Source organism: Stegodyphus dumicola, chromosome 1, assembly GCF_044657685.1.
Source record: "Stegodyphus dumicola isolate Sdum_Otavi_A_Nest chromosome 1, ASM4465768v1".
Classification (NCBI taxonomy): domain Eukaryota; kingdom Metazoa; phylum Arthropoda; class Arachnida; order Araneae; family Eresidae; genus Stegodyphus; species Stegodyphus dumicola.
Genome location: NC_140768.1, coordinates 120,267,365 through 120,290,016, shown reverse-complemented (window position 1 = coordinate 120,290,016; position 22,652 = coordinate 120,267,365). Strand labels below are relative to the sequence as shown.

Sequence of the window (22,652 nt, the reverse complement as noted above, 5' to 3'; positions counted from 1 at the left end):
TTTAAAAAAAAAAAAGCATAAAAAATTAATTTTCGTTTTGCAGAGTTTTTAGTGAACTCATTATGAGGATAGTCTGCCTTTCAATGGCATATTAAATCTTTCTCGAGTTGATGCAAATCAAATTATTGTCATGTAAAACTGAAGCAGCCACTTTGAATATAGATTTACCTTAAGTATTTACTTTTTCAAAATTCTCACTTTTCTGCTGGCGGAATTCTTGAAAACTCCAATGTAAACGCTACTTATGATTCTTCTTATATTTATGATTAGGTTATTCATTACCATTTGTACAGGAAAGGTAAACATTGTGAAGAATCCTTTTTGAGCATCTTTACTTTAAATAGATTAATATATTTAATAGAAAAAAGGGGATCTTATAATACTTCAGATTCATACAAAATGTAATGAGGAATTTCAGTTATAAATTCCTTAGCTTATTGGGAAGCAAGTGAAACTGTACATAACATCTGTAGATTCTTTCGATGGTTTCAGTGATTGAATCGTCTTGTCTGATTACGAGTTTTCGTTCACCTTAGTTGTTCTAGCTTTCAATTCAGTAAGCCTGTGATAGTTTAATATATGACTCTTATACTATAATGTTATCGTTTATACACTAGTGGACATTGAAAATGCAACACCAAGAAGGAGTGGTCAGAAATTTATGCAAATTTTAGAGTAGACGCGCGTCACTGAGTTATGCGAATGATGTGAAATGCGCAGTTCTCCGACGCACGTGAACTAAGATGTAAGGGAAGGAACGTGCAGAATGGGCAATATTCGTGTCGTTATTTCTCTGGGAGAGAATGCCAGGCCGCCGTCAACGAAAGCACTTTCAGCAGATGGACGATTTTACGAGGGGTATGGTGATCGGACTGAGAAGGGCGGATTGGTCCTTACGTCAAATCGCAGCTGATACCCACATGGATGCGAGCACGGTGCATCGGCTATGGCAAACATGGTAGGAACAAGGAAATGTAGGAAGAAGGAGGGGTTCAGGTGCAGCCAGAGTGACGTCAGCACGCGTGAATCGACGCATCCGCCGACAAGCTGTGGCGGTTCCGCAAGTCACTTGTACCGCCATTCTGCAGCATGTGCAAGATACCCTGGATATTCCCGTGTCGACCCGAACCATTTCCCGTCGATTGGTTAAACGTGGCCTGCACTCACGGCGTCCGTTAAGAAGACTGCCCTTGATCCCACAGCATAGACGCCAACGTTTAGAATGGTGCCGGACTGGAGCGATGTGGATGACAGAATGGCGAAACGTCATGTTCTCAGATGAGTCACGCTTCTGTTTATCCAGTGACAGTCGCCGCATACGTGTGTGGCGTCGACGTGGAGACAGATCTAATCCGGCAGTAACTGTGAAACGCCACACCGCGCGACAACGTGGCATAATGGTTTGGGGCGCTATTGCATACCATTCCAGGTCACCTATAGTTCGCATTTAGGGCACTATGACGGCCCAGCAATACTTGGATAATGTACTGCGACTGGTGGCAATCCCCTACCTTCAGGGGCCCCTACCTTCAATTTTTCAGCAGAATAACGCGCGACCACACATTGCTCGCATCTGCCAACATGCTCTGCAAGGTATACAGATGCTTCCCTGGCCACCGTACTCTCCTGACCTGTCACCAATCGAACATGTGCGAAATGTGATAGGACGCCGTTTGCAGAGTCCCTGCCTCGTTCAGAAGACGAACTGTGGCAAATGGTTGAAAGGGAATCTGTAACATCTGTTTAACCAGACGATTGTGCTCTCCCTTCTTCTGCGATTTCAAAACAAGAAAATTGTTTTCATTTATTGCAGTTTACTCTTGCAAAAATAGTACAGTTGGAAAAAACAAAATATCTTCATTTGCGTAAAACAAGATAACAGAAGACTTTTTTCAGCGAACTTATGCGATGAAGTTATTGCAAAATAATTTCATTCCTTAATTTTGTTGATGAAAATGTGTTTTGAACCCAGGTTATTATTTAAACTCAGAATTTACGTAGAATTTTTTTTTACCTAATAAAACAATGAAGTTAAATTTTACGTACATAAGCCTTCGATAACTAAACATACACTTATTTTGCTTTTATTTGATTATTTTCTGTACGAAGAAATTCATTTTTAATTTTGTGAACCTGCTTTCATTTAACTGAAGTAAAACATTTTTATTTGAGGTAAAATAATTAACCTTAAGGTACACTGGGCAAAAAAAGAAGGGGGGAACAGTTCTATATCTCTCGTTCTACTGAGACAATTCACGCAATTCAAATTGCGTTTTTCATGTCTAGAAAGCTCCACTTAGGATTTATATTATTTATATATAGTATGATTCTAACACAGATATTTGGACACAAAATCGGACTTTTTCTGAAATGACATGCTAATTTTCTACGACTCAAATTATGCCTAAATATTAAATTTTGTAAAATTTGGTGCGAAATTAACGGAGAAATTCAAAAATTTATGTTGGCGTATTTTTTCAGTTTTCGCTAAGAATAATTTACTTGGCGAACTTAATTTATAGCAACCTATTTTCCTTTTCTTTTTTTCACTGTAGACGACCGGGAAAAAAGTCGTCGTTCGTACTTTCAAATAATTTTAATTAAGTGTGTAACCACATTTGGCTTTATTATCGTTCAAAAAAAAGATGTCAAATTTCAAAACGCTCCGATATGTAAATTCATGTATATCTTAGAAAATTTTGAAAAAATCTTAGAAAATTAAAATTAGTAATTTTTGGCTTTTGGAAAAAGAATAGCGATCCAGATATTTAAGTTATTTTTTCTTTTATGTAAGTGAAACTTTAATGCTATGTGATAAATGCTGCTAAAATATTTTCAGGTATGTAAATTATTGTTGCAGGTAATATGTATCTAGATAGTATAGGTAATCTGTACTGACAGTATGTATAAATAACGGTATAACATTTTTGGAAGGCATTAATGATGTATCAATCATTATTGTTTTTCATAAATGTTTTATTGAATGTTTAAACGTCTAGTAATTTCAAAATTTTTAAATCCTTTTCTTTCTTTTCCCTTCCCAAACCTGCCCTATTGATAATCATTTTCAATCACCAGGAACATCCAAGAATTAAAGTAAGTATATTAAGGAACGGTAAGCGTTCTTAAGATTTTCAATTATAGTAAGATTTATTATAATAACTTAAACACTATATACGAACATTGACACTATTAAAAATTACTGTAATAAGCATTGAAAATTTTGCCTCTTTTTACTTCTGTAGTATCTTTTTAATATTTTATTTTGGAATGAAGATATATGTAATTTCTTTTGCATGTTTTACTGAATTTTTAGCGCCTCTATGAACAAGAAATGTTCTTCCTCTTTGACTCATTCTCTTTTTTAAAATATTATAATAGATATTTTAGGCTTTTCAGTTACGGAATGTTTATTAAAATTATGATTTTTTATTTCACATTTTCAGAAAGTCTCTTGTAGAAATCGTCTCGTATTTCCAACTACTTTATGGATCATAGTTCTGCTGTTTTCGTAATATCATAATGCTGCATTTAGAAGTTATCCTGTTACTCAAACACACATCATAGTTTAATTTCTTTGGTGCTTTCCCATGCAGTTTTTAAAATTATATACTTTTAGATTTAAAACTTTTATTTCATATTTTGTTAACATTAAAATTAATTAAACATTAATTGATTGTTATTTGTTATGTTTTGGTGCACATAAATATTAATAAAATTAAGAAGAGCATAGTTTTCTATTTGTGCTAGAATAACGTAGGTTTTAAAGGTGTGATTACCAAATCATAGATGTGTTTTATAATTATTTATAACATATTTATTTTCTCACTCTGTATCGAATATAGAATTGTAATTCTTACTTTTATAACTTTTAATAAAGGTTATAAAATACAATCAATCATCTATGCAGTTCGTAAAATTCATTCATACAAATTTTCTGTAACAATAGACGCCGCTTAATGTAATCACAGTTTATGTTATCATTCGGATGTTGTTATCAGGTTGCGGAAGTCCGGTCCGTTTGTATATAAAAACATGGAAAATACACAGTTTATTGTAAAGTGATCAACAATTGATCAAATTATTGTAGAATATGTTTTTTAAAGTCCCCAAATGAAATATAAATTCGCCAACTAAGGTCAAAACAAATTATAAAAATTGCCATATGACAATGAAATGTCACCAGTTGGTCGATAAATAGCTTGGTTTCGATTTCAGATAACCATTTAAAAATGATGCCGAAAAAGTAACGGTACTTTTCCGTTTCGCCGGCGCAAATCTCGCCAAGCAACAACACACAGTATGCACTTTATTAGCAACAACACACAGTATGCACATAAAAAATTTTAACAAATGTTAGTTCTAAGATTTTTCTATTTTGAAGACATAAGCATTTTAATATCATATAAAATTTTGTAAAAAGACAATAAATTTGTAAAAAGACATTCATTTAAGAATTTACTATGCTTTCGTGGTACAACATCCTGATTCGCCGGTTCATCTCACGTAAACTACGCTACAAAAATCTTAATTCTCTCTAATTATCTACATTAATTTCAAGTTAAATCTTAATATGGAATATAAGTTTAAATTAAAGAATTATTCAATTTATATGAATAGCTTACTCAGAAATTATGTAAAATCTCAGTGCTTTACTTCGCTAGTGCATTCTCATAACTACGCTACAAAAATCTTAATTCTCTCTAATTATCTACATTAATTTCAAGTTAAATCTTAATATGGAATATAAGTTTAAATTAAAGAATTATTCAATTTATATGAATAGCTTACTCAGAAATTATGTAAAATCTCAGTGCTTTACTTCGCTAGTGCATTCTCATTAGAATTAATGAATTTAATGAATTTAACCTTTGACTTAGCCTTTTCTATATTTTCGCCTTTGGGTGAGCAATGTGATTGCATCCTAATTGACTTGATTACCGCGAATGGCCTTAGGGAATAAAATTGAACTATTTGGTAAAAATTCCATGTAATTGTATGCCAGTATTGAAGAAACAATCAATCTGATAAGAAAGGGCTGCGACTTGTTTTGAAAATTAGGCGTAAAAGGTTATCAGCGAGGATATTCCGTTTGGCATCGGTTGTACCATTTTTGTCGACTTTATCGCCTGCGCCGGCAAAATGGAAAAGTACCAAAGTAACCTTTGACATAGATTTTGACTAACTCTATCGATTTTGAGGGCCATCAGACACAAATCTCGCTTCTTCAGTAGCGCAAAACATTCCTGAAAAACGTCTCGACCAAACTATGGTTGCTATTTTACTTAATTTAAAATTTAATATTGGTACGTTTTCTTCGAATGAGAGATGCCTTCCGAATATTAAAATTATGGGTACAGCATCACTGAAATAATTTCAAGAAATGTTATGAAAAGTTCATAAATAAACTTGTTCATTAAAGCTATGATGAACAGTTCATACACAAACTATCGCATTTTCATGTGTAAGTGCTATGAAAATACCTATTTATTTGTTTGTTGATATTTTTATATTATGTTAGTTAAATTCCGTTGCTATTTTAAAGCATATTTTTTTTTTCATCATTTAATGTTATCATTCTGTTTACGTTATCAAAATAGCCGTGGAAAAACGTGATCACAATTAGGCGGCGCGTTTTTTAATATGATTTTCTTAATAAAACCGTTCAATATAATTTTAAAAAATGTAATTCTGCAATGTGAGAATTGAGTTTAAAGATTTTTAAGTGATCGTAGAACAAATTTAATCTTGTTTTACATCCCGAGCTTAATAATGCGGTTTGATATATTATCCTAAAATTGATTACGTGAGATTGGTTCAATGTGTAACTCGAGTGAACGTAATCGTCTATTCTAGAGATAAAGGTATGCATGTTTAACTCAAGAATTAAGAATGATTGGTGAGGACAAAGAACTGGGTCCTCTTTAGATTATATATATTAATATATTTGCCTTATTTTAGAGCTGCGTATGCGATGGCTTTGTTACCAGTAAATTTTTGAATGCCTACAATTCATGTCGTTAACTTGATTTTCATTATGAAATCATTACATGCCTGAAATTTGTTAGTGCGTGAAATATAAGAATAAATGAGTGCTTATTGTGTGAGCAGTCTGTTGAAATAGCAGTCAGTATTCACAAACACATCATACTAAAATCGAAATGTAGGCTTTAAAAATAAACTAACACAATAAAACTGTTTCTCACAAAATCAAAAGTTGCTTGCGCTTTTTATATCTTAATACTTACTTTTTCAAAATCATTAATCATTCGAAATAATTTGACGAGTCGGAATTTCGTATATTCGGGTAAAAACGGGTCATTTTATAGCATTAATTTCAGAAGACATTTCTCAGCATATTTCAAAAGTGTATTTAATATGATTTAAGCCAGTGATGTCAAACTGCCTATGGTTGGACGACGTGAAATCAGTTCATGCACCCATACCCCCCTCTTCTTTTTTTCCCCCAAATGAAAAATTTTACTAACAAGATGAAAAACATTGTATACAATTTTTGCATTTTGCTTGCTAAGTATTTAACGTACAATGGAAATAAGAATAATAATATCGCACAGAAAAAATTGAAATTTATATTTATTTTCTATCTTAAAGTGTGGTACCTGTAAGACATTTTCGTCTGTTACCCTTTGGAATTCAAATATACTGGCAGTAAATATTACATTAGACTGACAGTTTTTTCAATTTATTTTGATGTGTTTAATTCATCATTAAATATTTAAACTAAAAATAAACAAATTATGAAAAGTTTCAGAATATTTTAGAGAAAATTTATCAAGTGGGAAAAAACTTGACAATAAATAACAACAATCTAGTCTGTCTTATTTATTAAATTTTTTTCGAAGCATACATAAAAGTGCATATAGTTATATTCATAATTATGAACTTCTTTATTTTTTACTGTAGCTTGAGACTGGGTAACGTTTCGATTTCGATAAAGTTTGTAGCCTTGAAGAGAAATTATTAAGAAATTATCTTCCTTCATGGTTATGGATGCTCATCAATGAAGCATGTTCTTTTCTTAGTAATTTTCAACTGTGAAAAATAAAATGATGCTGGCATATACTTTCAAACAGAGCGATTATTCCTAGTGCAGGAGTCCATAACTGAGCTTATTTATTTTTTAACAAGTACGCACAGAAGTTGAAATCTGTACCTTCAAAATCTCATGTTATATTATAAATTAATTAGATCCATTTATATATATATATATTCTGCTGCGTTACTTATGTTCGTTTTAATGTAAATGAAAATAATGTACGCTTGAGTTTCAAATAAAAAAATCCTCAAATTTTTGCAACACCGTAATTGAAATTACGGTCTTCCCTTGCCACATAAAGTTACTGCGGAGACCATATGCGGCCCGCGGGCCGGCAGTTTGACACCCCTGATTTAGGTAAACATATTTTGTATACTTCCTCTAAAACAGAAATTCCTAACCCTTTTCTTGCATCGACCCTTTTTAAAAAAACATTTTTTTCATCGACCCTCCTTACATTTTTCTCTATAATATACAGCATAGAGCATAATCATAGCGCAAATAATTGTGTATAAATAACTTAAAGTTAAATAGACTAAATATAAACGAAGTTTTTGAAAAAGGAGTCTGTTAGACTTATGTTTAATTATTTTTGTATTATTATTTTTTTTAATTTCGCAAATATAAACAAGTTATCAAACACAAAATCAGATCCTAATTGGCTAGAAGCTCTATTTTACTTTAAGTATTGGTGCAGTTTCTTTGAATATTTTACATAAAATTGCTCAATTCTTAAATCACCTAGTTCAGAAATATTCAACGTATTTCTTATTTTCCGTAGTAAGTTATTAACTTAATTAAAGTCTGTTTTCCCTATGTATGAAGAGGGAAAAGTCGATAATATTGGCCCAGTAGCAAATTTAATTTTGAGATATTTCTCTGTGATGGATTTTAAATTCCGAAATTTAGCGTACTGTTGTGTTTTGAGTGAGACTTGATTTATCTTTATGATAAAATTTTAGATCAGTAATCAATTAATTATCAGTTTTATTCATACATTTGTGTAATCAATGGGATCTTGATTATGCCGATTAAATGCGGTGCATATTCGGCTGTGGACCTCTTGATCATCAGAGACTCCCTTTAAAATTCCATCGACCTCCAGGGGGGGTTTCGTACCGAGCCGGTTGGGAACCGCTGCTCTAGAAGTAGCCGAAGTGAATTTAAATAATGTATGTATCTGTAATTATGGGATCTCATTAGCATCAGTATTTTCATATTCATTTTGTGCAAATATCTATCAGATAACAGAATCGTAAATCCTTAAAGGTGATATTAGTTTAGTAATTATAAATTATTTTATTTTAAATTTCTTTTTCACAAGCAAAGTCTCAACACTGACTAGCAACGATAAGTGCATGGTAGAGAAAAACTGTATGTTAATTCAAAGTTTCAAAGCGTTTTTGTTATTATTTGTTGCTCTTTCTGATAGTGGTGAAAGATTCTCTTGGAGATTATGAAGTAACTGTATAGCTTTTTTACGATCTACTTTTGCATATTTCGTTTGATAGTAACTTTGTTGCGTAAATTTAGAAATTCGTGGGCAGGTAAGCAAGTAAGAATTTGTCAGAATCTTTTTCCTTCGTGAGGAAGAATGTTATCTAAATATGCGGTAGTATACAGAAAGTTAGAGGAGCCCACTAGCGGCCGAGCAGTAAAGTCGCTGAACACTGGTAGTTCGGTCCGCGGTTCGAATCCCGCGAACGGGCTGGCTGCATGGGCGTTTTCGTGGTTTTTCCCATGTGTAACGTGTATACGAGCCAGTTCCCTTAGAAAGTCCTCCACGAAAGCATCCCTACCCTTAGGCAGATAGCCCTCGAGGCTTTTTGCCATAATCACACACACACAGTAAGTAACAGTTCGTGAAAACGCTATAACTTATATTAAGTATGATGTACATCATACTTAATATAAGTTATAGCGTTTTCATGAACATATATATACAAATGCCTGAAATTTCTCTTGCCTTCTACATACATTTATTTTTCTTTTATGCTGCGAGACTTGCCATAGTTACATGAGATCATTCCCTTTCAGATGGACCAAAAAGCGGCGATTTGCTCGTGGACATTGAAAATCGAGTGGAAGAAAGCATTATGGACGAGAACCTCCTGACATCCGATAAAGACCTTATGGAATTCCTTCAGGAGGGGAATATTGATAATCCCCAGCTTAATGAACAGGAGCTTTCTTGGTTGGAAGAGGATGCGTGCGATGGCCAGGAGCAGGCCGCTACTAAAATCCAAGCTGCATATCGTGGTTATAAGGTGCGGAAAGATATAAGCAAGTAGTCGTCGCTTCGTAGCTTCCTCCGTTCACCATCCACGATCTGTGATCAAACGCCTTTTTTTTTTTTTTTTTTTTTTTTTTTTTTTTTTCCGGTTTATTTCCTTGCACCGAGGTACATAGAAATGATCGGCGCTGTTTTGTAATAAAATGCTTTTCAAATGAAAATAAGTATGTAAATAAAATGCTAATTAATTTCAAATGGAGTATAGTTATTTTCTTATGGTCCTTTTATGTACAAGAAAATCTTCGCCTAGAAATATTCTAGAAACCTTTATGAAGATACTAAGAGATGAATCAATATACAATAAAACTTAGATTGTCAGGAAATGCGGCATGATCGATACGGCGTAGGATTGACAAACTCTTAACCACCACACGATCGACTCAGAAACTGTTTTCGATCTTCTGTCAGCATCTATTCTATGCAGATCTTCTACAAAATAAAAATTCGTCAAACTGTTTGCTTCTTGATTATGCGCCGTTTCTAATTGCAACCCTTGCGCGCCATGTGCCAGTGTGCATTATATGATGATGTCGATTCTGCGCAGTGTCTGTCCTCTGTATGTGTTGATCCTTCATCGTATAGATGGTATATGTCAGTGCTCCGCAACCTTTTCTCACCTGCCACGCACAAAAAATCTTTCTGGAATTTCGTGGCACACCAAAAGCTAATGTATATATGTATTGATTTATACACAAAATTTACAATAAATTTTTGTTTTTAATTTGAAAAATATACAATTATAAAACCATAACATATTTATTTATATGCAATCATAATAATTATCAATGTGATACCTGCGCTTAAAAAAAGTTATATATTTTTGAGTTCTGAGTTATCAAGGAAGTGCCGAAAAAATTCAAATGCTGACACAGTTACAATCACACACACAACAGTGAAATATATAAAAACATTTAAAATAGACATTATTAAGGGGAAAAATTGTCATTGTGTATTAAATACATGATAAAAAATTGCAAAATGTCAAATACATGTATTTGATTGCGGCACACCTATATCCTACTTATGGCACACCGGTTACGGAGCACTGGTATATGTAGACCATTTGCAGTGTCAGTCTGTTGATCTTAGCTGTGACCACTCTGTGCAGGGATCAAATTGTTTTCAGTTTTCTTACTCATTTTTGCATCATACCATCGTCTTTTTACTGTGTCGATTGTCTGACTAATCACTTGCATTAATATAAACCCATTATTCAATCTATCACCTAACTGAAAGTTTTCAGGATATCTGACCGGTGGATGCTGTGTGAAAAGTTTGTGAATGAGTTACGAATGCAGTGGGCTAAATTCTCGACCATCTTCCAAACGCTTTTCCCTCAAGAAAGGTATTCTTCAATTTTTCGCTGTGATTCCTCGTAACCGTTGTTTCTACATTCACCTACCTCATCATGTCTCCTTCCAGACTCGGGACAAGGGTGAGGCACTTGCTTGAGGAGACCAATTAGAAGGGGCGCCAAATTACTCACGGAAATTTAAAAGTTTATTTTATAAAAGGTATTATGGTTGTTAACTTCCAACTTTCGAACGCATCGAAAAGTATCAAAAGAATTCTGTATTATATACAATCGTGCTGAACAAATAGAAGAATTAGTATTAATTTATTCTAAAAAATGCTGAGGTTTTGCAATATTATACACATGCTGTTTACGGAACTTAAAATTTATTTTTGGAAGTAACTTATTGGAAGTTAAATTTTTTTATTATAGCATACAAAACTGCAAAGCTTTATCTTGCCGACGTTAGTAATTCACTGTTCTTATCCTTGAATATGAACGAGCTGTTATTTCATCTGGACTAGCTATCGAAAGCATTAGAGTATGGACAATGATGCAAAGGCCCGTAGTTTATTCCAGAATACCTCACGCATAAATGCCCATTGAAATACTAATGGAAGACTAAATTAGAATGTTTGAAAATAAAATATACGTTACTATCAACCATTTGCTTCATTTTATGTATAAAATGTTTCGTTGAACTAGACGTTTTGGTTTGAAATTTTGTCTTGTTCATCCATATTTAATTTGAACCTGAACTGTACATTTGTTTAAGTTATTTCTGGAGCAGTAACGTATATTGCTGATTAAACAGATCATCACGTTAGCCTGTCTCATTCTTTGGAAAAACTGCAATGTAAGCATAAAAGATAGTATATAATTTCTCTCTGTCGTTATGTTAGTATATAATTTCTCTCGGTCGTATTCTTTTAGTGGGTTTCTTTTCTGTTTATTGAGAAATAATAGATTTAAATTTCTGAATTTTTCACGGAGCGTTTAAGCAATCATTCAAGCTAATTCTAATAATATAATTGACATTATAGCTATAAAATAACTTGTTTTTAAAAATTTTATTCTAATATAACATATAAAAATATATTTAAAAAAGTACGTTTCTGAATTAAGAAATTTTAAAATGTACACCGTCGGAAAGACTGAAATAAGAGGAAAGAGCAACAAACGAAAACGATAAAGCTGTTGATTTATATATTTAAAAGAGATTAAACATCAGAATCAGTTAGACCTAGTTGAAAACTTGTTTATCGCAGCAAATAGTTGTCGGAAATGCTAATAATAATCGCGAAAGTGAACATACTGAAGCACCTGGAGCTAACTAATGAGGTAGGGTAAAAAAGAAAGGGGAAAACATGAAGCACCATTTTAAATCGCTCATTTTAAAAGAATACTTATATTTGTAGGGCTGTGATGGCTGTGATGCGATTGTAATGCATAAAAATAGTATTTGATAGCTGTGCTGTTGGTCCTAATTAAATTAGATGGTATATATATTATATAGCTTAATTGCGAGAAATATTATCTCAGATTTTAAGAAAAGCAATAAAAATTCAAGAATATTAGAGTCTGGTTCATTGATTAATTGACTTCAGTAAAACACCTGAAGTTATCCTCTAATCATCTTTAGAGGAATGGTTTTGTATAGAAAATATAAATCTCGTATTCAAGTTACTCATGGAAGAAGTCTGAAACTAAAGTCAATCAACCACCGCAAGTAGCCGAGTTGCTCCTCGGAAGGAATTATTTGTTGATCCCTACTAAGAAAGATGAAATGAAGGCGGCGTAAAATTAATTACGAACAGAATTCCAAACAGCGCAGCGCTGGAAAAAATATTAAAATAATTTTAGGAAAACCAAAATTCTTTCATCATGAAAATCATGCTCGGTATGATTCAGTGTTGTGATCTACGTAGTGTAAATTAAAAGCTGTTATGAATTTTGAGCGTTAATAAATTAATTGTGGCAGAAATTTATTGCAACCTTTTTGTAGCGAAAATACAGGTGCTATTAAAGCATGGGGTGTATTACACTTCTGAAATGATACTGATGATTACATAACTAGTTTTCCCATAATATTTTCAGCATGCATATTCTATTTATGTAATGCAAAAAATATTCTAAATTATCATTAGGTAAGGTGTATGAATTGTGTTATTAATAAAATAACATTTCTTCCTATTTTCCCAATGATGAGAATTAATAAGCGCAACAAATAATAAGCAATAAATAGTTTATGTAATATAATTGTTAAAGTAACTGTTAACCTTTAAAATAATTCAGTGTTTTCTGATTATCCACAACCGCAAAGTAAAGTCGTGAAAAAGCATTTCATGAGGCAACACAATAGTCGCCGAAATAACTGAAGTGCGTAATAAGAAACTATATCTGAATTTCATGAATATCTGTCTTATCTATAAATATATCTAATCTTTTATGAATATTTTTGCCCTAAAGTGACAACCCTGGTGCGCACGTCTGTTTAAATTGTGTTAAATGCATACTTTACTGCACGCGAGGGCAGAAAAGGTTTTTAGAACATCGACTATTTGATGCCGTGGGAACTAAGGTGATAGCCAACCCAGGGGAAACATTATGAATGCTTAGAATGACTTTCAATGTGCAAAGATTAACATTTGAAAGTGGTGTTTGCGATGAAAAACTTACAGGCAACTGTAACATTGGGTCAGAATTTTTTTTTTTATCTGCAGGTCCGAAAATTAACTTTCAGGAGAACGTCATACAGCAGAATATGAAGCTGGTTCAAAGGAGGTAAAGGCGCTAGGTAAATCTCGCAGTCACCTGAAAAAAACTACATCTGGAAGGTAAAGAAAAAGTTAGAGCAGTTGATAATTTTTTCAGATTTATTTAATGAAACCCCAGGGTTGACATATACAGGGAAACAGGAAGTAACTTTCCTTGTAAAGCAAAACATTACCGATTCGACAAAGTTAGAGGAAATTATAGAAAAGCATATTGTGGATATGCTGAAAAACAAAATTATAATCCCCATAAATAGTTCTGCTAATAATCCTACGCTAACACTGTAGTAATATGTCGGAGTAAAAATAATTTAGCACTCATCGGTTTTAAAGCATGGCAATTTCCTACTGGTTACCGGAAACTAAAGCCGGTTCAGTCTTGACCAATAACTGAGGAAATAATTCGGAAAATTAAATATACAAAATACGTTACTACGCTAGAGTTCATATCTGGATGTTTTCAGCCATGTGTGAAAGCGGAAGGTGCGGACATTGCTGAGCGTCCGCTACACTTCAAAGAGCTATGGATATAATTTTAAGGCCTATACTTCGTAAATCCATATTCATATATTACTCGTAGATAACATAATTGTATTACAATACAAGAAACACAATTCATGAAAACATTCAGGATTTGAACGAAGATTTTCTCTTATAAACGAAGCAGATTTAAATGCAAATACGGCAAAATTTTATTTCGTGTCCGAACTTCTGTACGTGACTTATCTCAGCGGAGAATAAAACTAAGGATTTAAAAATAGCAGCTATCAAAAATTATCCGCAACCTAACATGGGAAAAAACTTGGCATCATTTTGGGACTAGTGCTCTTATTCTGGAATTCTCGTTAAAGATTTCGCTGATATAGATCCCTTACTAAATTTTAAAAGGAAAATGCTAGGTTCACATCATCGCCAGAACCAAAAGCGCATATAATACACGAAAAGACAAAGCGGCATTAATCTAAGGCCCCTCTTTTGAAATTTCCTGAAGCAGACGATAAATTAGAAATCGCCGCAGATACATTTGATTTCGCGATAGGAGCCGTGCTAATGCAAGACAAACAACCCGTAGTATATTTTAGCAAAATTCAGATCAAAGAAAGCATACTGCTACCGAGAGAGAAACGTTACCAATTCTGGTAGCCGTTCAAAAATTTCGAGGTTATTTTGACAAGGAAGCCGTTACCGCATATACGGACCGTGTAGCCATTGTACGTCTGTATTCAGGGAAGAATTTTTAAGCCATACTCATAAGATAGGCTCTTATATTACAAAAATATAATTTGGTAATTAAACATATTCCTGAGAAAGAAAATGTAGCGGATGCCCTGTCCAGAATTAAATGAGATGATGAGCGGAAAGAACTGAAACGTGAAATGTAAATTTCTAAAACTTTAGATTCACGAGAAACAATCATTTCAACAGGAGCCAGACTTTAAAAATACCTACACTTATTTGAAAGATACCGATCACTTTGTACATCATGACATGACAGGAATTAAGAAAAGGGCTTCAAATTATGTAATCATTTATAACCTTATGTTCTATGAGAAAGAAACAAATCATAACAATGAATTGCGACCGATGATCCTAGAGAGTTTAAATATTTTCCGAGACTTGCATGATTCACCTTAATCAGGTCATCTCGGAATAAGAAAATAGTATGGAGAGTAAAGGAAGCTATTTATTTTCCACAGTTGCAGTGATTTTTAAAGGAATGTATCAAATCCTGGCCGGGTACATAAATAACATAAAAGTTACATTCCGTAATGAAATAATAGGAATTGACCTATTAGTTTTCTACTCAAGTTGTGAAAAAAATAACAAACAGATATTTGCTAGTGATCGCTGATCTTTTCTCATGCGGGTAGAAATAATTCTTCTGAAAAGAGCTTCCGCTAAAATTGTTACAGATTCATTTTTAAACTAAATTTATTATTAAGTATGGACCTCCGATAAAAAGCAGTCTCAGATAATGGTAAGCTCAAATTTTTGAGAAAATGTGTGCGGGTCATCACATAAAGTACTTTAAAATGGTCACTTATCGAGCACAGTCGAATATCACAGATTTGGTCAATAGAGTTATAGTTAAAATCACCCCCTGCTATGTAAGAAACTACCATTAATGTTCGGATAGCTGTGTTAATGAATTACTCTGCACGATACCACGGGTATAAGACACCAGCTGAATTATTCCTTGGCATAAAATTGATGTAATCCCCTTGATAAATTTTTTTGTTGAAAAGAGATCGGAAGAATTCAAGTTGGTAAACATTTAGAAATTAGTGAATAAGACAGTGATTAATTCGAATGTGGTCTATTAAAAATTTTATTATGATAAGAAAAGGCGTGATGTTGGTTTTAAGGGCAAGATTTTGAAATTAAAACATTATCTTTTTTTTGCACCTAGTTCAACGGAAAGCCAACAGAACCAACGAGTAAAAAAAACCATGGATGGGCGGGAGGACAGACGTTGCTGAGAAAAAGCCGAGGAAACGTCCAGCTTCGTCTGAATATCATGAGGGACTGAGGAAGTCCACAATGATAAAGAACTGAAATCAGAAAAGAAAGATATGATTAGAAGATTTACCAAGCCCACAGATGGATAAGGATCCATAGAACCGTCATATTACAGTTTATGTAGCTGGCCACGAGAGGGCGCAGCTTTTTTACATTTAGCTTGTCATATTTTTCTTACCGCATTGCGGATTTTTGAGATAGATGTAGTAGCAACCCGAGAAATATGATGAACTTCCTAATGTAAGCAGACAATAGTTTTACATAGCTGTAAATAAAGCTTCTGTGTGATAAAAATGAAAAGGAATTCCAAGCGTTCCTGTGGATATCCATCAAGGAAGGTAAGCAAAATTTCACTTATCGATGTTGTTAAATGTAAATAGTAAGAATAAGAAAAAAGATCATAAGTTGCAACATGGTGCCGAAATTACGAGATAACAGTGATCTTTAGATATATTGTGATTTATGTATTTATTATTGTTCGATTAGTAATTGAATATTGATTATTAAGATGTATAAGTTAAAAGCACTAAAAAGGAAGCGAGGAATGTTAAGAGCATCAGTAACAAGACTGGTAGCTAAAATAAAAAAGGAAATATAATCGGATAATATTAAATTTGATTTATTAGAAGATGATTTATCCATCTTAAATGAAAATGAAAACGATATACTAATATTGAACACTGAAATCGAATCTATCCTAACAGATGAAAAAGAGTACGAAACTGAAATACAGGATAGCTTGGAATATAAAAATAAAATGACCTTGCGTAAATCGAAGATCAGTAGAATATTTAGAAATAGAAAATGTGTTAAATTAAATGAGATGCTATCTAATTCTGCTACTATAGATACGGTAGAGAACACAAATGCAAATGGCGCTAAATTTCCGAAACTAACCATAAATAAATTTAAAGGCGAAATATGTGAATTTTAAAGATTTTTGGCCCAATACGAATCTGCTATACATAATAACTCTGCTTTAAAAGATGTAGACAAATTTAATTACCTCACATCTTTATTAACGGACACAGCTTTAATGTCAATAAAGGGATTACCGTTAGTAGCCGAAAATTATGCTAAGGCAATAAATATTCTGAAAGAAAGGTTTGGTAGAAAGGACATTTTAATAAACGCACATATGAATCGTCTGCTGAATTTAAAGCCAGTAAAAAAATGGATGATATTAAAGCATTACGTAACTTATATGATAGCTTAGAAATTGAAATTAGCCTTGATTCCCTTAACGTTACTTCGAATTCTTACAGCTGTTTGTTATGCCCACTGTTAATGAGGATACTTCCTAGCGAATTAGTTTTAGAGTTTAATCGATCTTTAACCCCTGACGCAGAAACCACAGTGACTAACATTTTGGAATTTCTGAAGAAGGAAGTTGAAAGCAGAGAGCGTACGTTTTTATTAACATCGGCCAACTATTCCGAGTTTAACATCAGAACCGAACAACATAACCATCAATCGCGAGACCTTATTAAAAGTGAGAAATATCATGCTGCCTTCAAAAACAAACATTTTGTTCCAGCAGTTGCGTCGTTGAATACGAATACATCAACAGCCGATTGTATATTTTGTGGAAAGGTAGAAAATGTATCTTTGAAACATTCTACTTCAAATTGCGCAATTCCAATTGAGGAAAAAAGAACTGTTATCGGTACGCCAGGAAAGGAAATACTTATTATTGTAAAGAAAATTCGATAAGACTTGCTGATGCTACAGATATAGGTGTCCATAACTCTCAAATATCAGTATTAATTGGTAATGATTATTACTGGAAAATAGTCACGGGGAAGGTTAGAAGATTATCAAAGGGTCTTGTTGCCTTGTAAGGATCTTAAGTTTTACTAACGTTTATTTTATTTTAAATCTTTACTATCACTTCTTATTTTCTACTTCCGGCCAGAATTATAAGCGTTAATGTATTTATGCAAAGTTTGTCTGGCGAACGCCAAGTATTTAAGTTGTGGCTTTTTGCCAAGCGAGAAAGAGGAAGCAGTGAGTCGAAGCAGGCCGCTTACCTTAGAAGTTTTACTCAGTTGCTGGTTGCCTTCCAGGCCAGAGGTTTAATCCTCTTGATAATTTTAAACGTATTGTAGTGTTCACAGTTCTCTGTACTACATACGGCTTCCTGTTAATATAAGGCCAATCTTCCACGTTTTTTATTTTAAAGTTAAATTAGAGTTTAGTTTTATTTTTATATTTTTACGTTTAGACCACAAGTAGTGGGTCTGTGTATTCCGAAGTACGGAAGTTATTGTAAATAGAGAAAAATAAAGGGTTTTGTATACCCTTCTTGTGTATCCTGTCTACTTCCCCACAGTGATTGAACATAGCTTTAGTAAGCTCTCTGTTCCGAGTCAGGTCCTTGCATGTTTCCGAAGAAAGTAAGACGGAACATTGAACCTGATAGCCTCTGAAACCTTATTTGGTTACACTATAAGTGGAACTGAAGCATTAAGTAATGTTTCTACGCTTCATTCCAGAATTACGGTAATGAATGTTGTTGAGAATATTTCACATGCACATGATTTGGAAATTAGTGCAGCTCTAAAACGGCTATGGGATTTAGATGCAATTAGAATACATGACTATACAACAAATGAAAATGACACTGAAGTTATGCGTAGATTTGAAGAAACTATTGAATATAAAACCACGTTATGAAGTTTCATTACCTTGGAAGGACAATATGAACAAAATAGGTAGTAATTATAACATCGCCTTAAACAGATGGAGCAGTTTACTTAGAAGGTTTAAGAAAAATCCTGAAATTTATGACATATATTCAAGGGTAATTGAAGATTATCTAAATAAAGGAATAGCTGAAAAGGTTCCTAAGAATTCTGAAGAAAACATTTATTATTTGCCACACCATTGTGTAATCAGAGAAGATCACGATTCTACGAAATTAAGGGTCGTATTTGATGCTTCCTCGCATACTCATGACAGTCTATCTTTAAATGATTGCTTACATTCAGGACCGAATTTAAACCCTGATTTGCTAATTAAATTTCGTCAACACAAAATAGCATTTGCTGCAGATGTCGAAGCTGCTTTTCTACAAATTCTGTTGAAGCCTGAGGCCAGAAATGCAGTAAGATTTCTTTGGAATTGAAAGAAAAAGGAGCAACCGACGATTTTAAGAATGACTCGTGTAATAACGTCTAAAGTAAAAAAGCTGCGCCCACGAGAGGGCGCAGCTTTTTTACTTTTAGCTTGCTATATTTTTCTTATCGCATTGCGGATTTTTGAGATAGATGTAGTAGCAACCCGAGAAATATGATGAACTTCCTAATGTAAACAGACAATTGTTTTACATAGCTGTAAATAAAGCTTCTGTGTGATAAAAATGAAAAGGAATTCCAAGCGTTCCTGTGGATATTCATCAAGAAAGGTAAGCAAAACTTCACTTATCGATGTTGTTAAATGTAAATAATAAGAATAAGAAAAAAGATCATAAGTTGCAACACGTTACCTGTGAAGGGAGTTCGTTAGAGAGAAACGAATATCTAAATTCGACAAAAATAAAAGATACGCGAATTTTTTTTTTTTTTTCTTTCAAGTATTTAGATTATGTTATGGATGTATACGAAGCTCTGATATACTTTAATTTTTATCTCAAACAAGGTTATATAATTCAGTGAGAAAACTTTGTATTCATCTGCCTTTAAAGATTATGTATTTATGAGTTAAACAGTATTATGTTACTTCAGTCCAAAAGACTGGAGCTAGTAGAAAATGTTGGCTCGAATGCAAAGCAAATAGAAGCAACTATTCTACACATCTGAGTAAAGTTTAAATAAAATACAGTTATCTTTTGAATTGTAGTATGTTGAACGAAGTTTAATATTTTGAATGCATGAATATGTTAAGAATTAATGTATAGTAAAATTTAAATGTATTTCAAAATAGGGTGTCATTGATGTCTAGTGTGCGTAAATTTTAAATAAAATACAGTTATCTTTTGAATTGTAGTATGTTGAACGAAGTCTAATATTTTGAATGCATGAATATGTTAAGAATTAATGTATAGTAAAATTTAAATGTATTTCGAAATAGGGTGTCATTGATGTCTAGTGTGCCCAATCCTTATAACCAAGTAAGAGATCCGTTAATAGGCAATTGATGAAAATACTACACTTGTACACACTTTTTCACCCAACACGATGCTGGAGAGTGGGGTTAAAAAATAGTTTAGAAAGAAAGCATAAATTTAGAAAGGTTATTCTTGTACCTGAATGTTGTATAGTTAAAATATTCTTGTGGCTCAACTATTTTTTCCTTCAAGATTCCTGGAAGAAGATGTGAGACAAAAGATTGTAATAGATCTAAAACTGTGAAGATGTTTAGATTGAGTTTTGTAGAAAGTGAAATTAAATTCAGGATTTTAATTAAGTCGTTGTCAAAGCCTGGCTTATGCTTTTAGACAGTAGAATCTTAAAATCTTAGCCAAGGTCATTAAGACCTTCTTTTGAGAATAAGTTTTGGTGGGGAAAAAATGTAAGGTATTTATGTTACTAACCAGTTATTATGATTTAAGCCTGTATTATAATTTCTTTTCGTATTCCTTCCCAGAATGCAAATTAAAATGCGTGTATTTAAGCTGAGGGTTTTAAATGCTTAGATTAGAGTTTGTGGTAGCCGCGTTTTGCTGTTACTTACTCTTGGCAGCTCTGCATAAAATTATATTTCGGCTTTAACGTGTTGCTATCCGACGCTCTTAAAATATGCCCTGGTAAATATCTGAGCCAGCTTAATTAATAAAGTTTTATACGTATTCCTCGACTAAGTTCCTAGCATTTGAATTTAATTTAAATATCCGCAAAATAGCGGAAGTCCGTTGTAGCACAAGCCCTTTCTGTTTAAATTAAGACTAAGTAAAGGTTATTTTAACCTTCTTCAATACCTGTGATTTTTGTTTCAGACTCAGCGATAATTCGCTAGCAGTCTAATAGGGTCTGCACGACTTAAACACTAGCTTCCAATTACAATAGAACCCCACAATTCTATGAACAGGGAAAGGTAAAAAAGAACTTGTCTTGGAATTAAATGACCAAAATAAATTAGATGGCATTAGGTATGTAAATCGTACAACGATTAAGTGGTACTTTTCCGTTTCGCCGGCGCAAATCTCGCCAAGCAGACTTTATTGGCGACAACATACAGTATACACATAAAAAATTTTAACAAATATTATTTCTTAAGAATTTTTTATTTTGAAGGCATAAGCATCTTAATATCGTTTAAAATATTGTAAAAAGCCAATAAATAAAGACAATAAATTTGTAAAAAGACATTAATTTGAGAATTTACTATAGTTTTATTATTCAACATCCTAATTCGCCGGTTCATATCACGTGACCCCAAGTGATCTCATCTCACGTAAACTACACTACAAAAATCTAATTCTCTCAGTAATTATCTACATTAATTTCAGGTTAAATCTTAATTTGGAATACAAGTTTAAATGAAAGAATTATTTCAATTCGTACTAATAGCTTACTCAGAAATATGTAAAACCGCAGTGCTTTACGTTGCTAGTGCATTCTTATTAGAATTGATGAATTTAACCCTTGCCTTTTCTATATTTTCGTCTTCAGGTGAGCAGTGTGATTGCATCCTAATTGACTTAGGATACTGCGAATGGCCTTAAGGCATAAAATTGAACTATCTGGTAAAAATGATATGTAGTTGTATGTCAGTATTTGAAAGATAGCAGCGAGGATATTCCGTTTGTTTGGCATCATTTGTACCATTATTGACGACTTTATTGCCTGCGCCGGCAAAACGGAAAAGTACTGATTAAGTTTCAGTCGAGAGAGTTGCAACATATATTTACAGACAGTTATTGTTGTGTTGACTGAGGAAGACAGGAAATAAAAATTGAATGTTTATTCGATGCTGTCAGCGGAAGAACTTTTATTGATAAGCAGGTTACTAAAGTTGGAACTGATAGGTCAGGAATGTTTACTTATTTTTGTTTTTTAGCTTCAGAACACACCCAGGACCGCGCCAAACCTAACCAAGCGTCAAACCGTTGTGCTAATGTCTAGGGAGTGCCTTTATACTGTGACGATATTAAAGAGAAAAGAAAAGCTCAAATCGTCGCTTTTCTGAATTAAAAAGCTAACCTAAGTGTAACATAATAAATAACTACACTTAACTTTTTTATGTATAATAACAATAACAATAAGCAATCACCCAAAAAAATCACCAAACCGATAATTGTTACTTAAATTACTATGATTGCAACAGTAGACACAAAATAAGGAATAAGCAATTTGTCGAATCACGTATTTTCGTCCATATATAGTACAAGATCAGCTCAACTTATGTCAAAAACAGCAAAAAGAATTAACTAAAATGAAAGTGATATAAAAAGTATAGAGCTTTTGCATGATCTGCAGTTTTTGGAAAATACGTATCGTCGCCGAGTGAATCTCTATATCGTTGTCAACAACATAGAGGTGTGCAGAAAGAATTTTGGACATCAACCCTAGAGCATTTTTTGTGCCCTGTTGTAATCACGATTCAAATTTTGTCGTAAACGACGCTGCGAACAACAATTTATTCGGTGCAAACTTATTAGGTATGTAAATTAATTTGCTTTTAATTTTAAGAAAATAAATAGTGTTAAGCAGTATATTTGTTACCCAATGCGTTTAGTATATTATTTCGCTTCCCTTGCAGTGTTATTTTTTT

The 22,652-nt window shown here is 33.0% G+C and overlaps 1 protein-coding gene across 9 annotated transcripts in view; it reads left to right on the top strand.

The window, feature by feature from the left end:
- Positions 1-9,545, top strand: part of LOC118189586 (uncharacterized) — a 180,175-nt gene extending 170,630 nt beyond the window's left edge. For 8 of the 9 annotated variants that reach the window (XM_035360210.2, XM_035360212.2, XM_035360211.2 and 5 more), the window contains one exon: positions 9,095-9,545. In XM_035360210.2, coding sequence (XP_035216101.1) covers positions 9,095-9,348 — 254 coding nt within the window. In that variant the 3' untranslated portion in view covers positions 9,349-9,545. Of the gene's footprint in view, positions 1-3,078; positions 3,097-9,094 lie in introns of all 9 variants that reach the window. The other variant, XM_035360215.2, reaches the window with a different exon arrangement.
- The last annotated feature ends 13,107 nt before the right edge of the window (positions 9,546-22,652 follow it).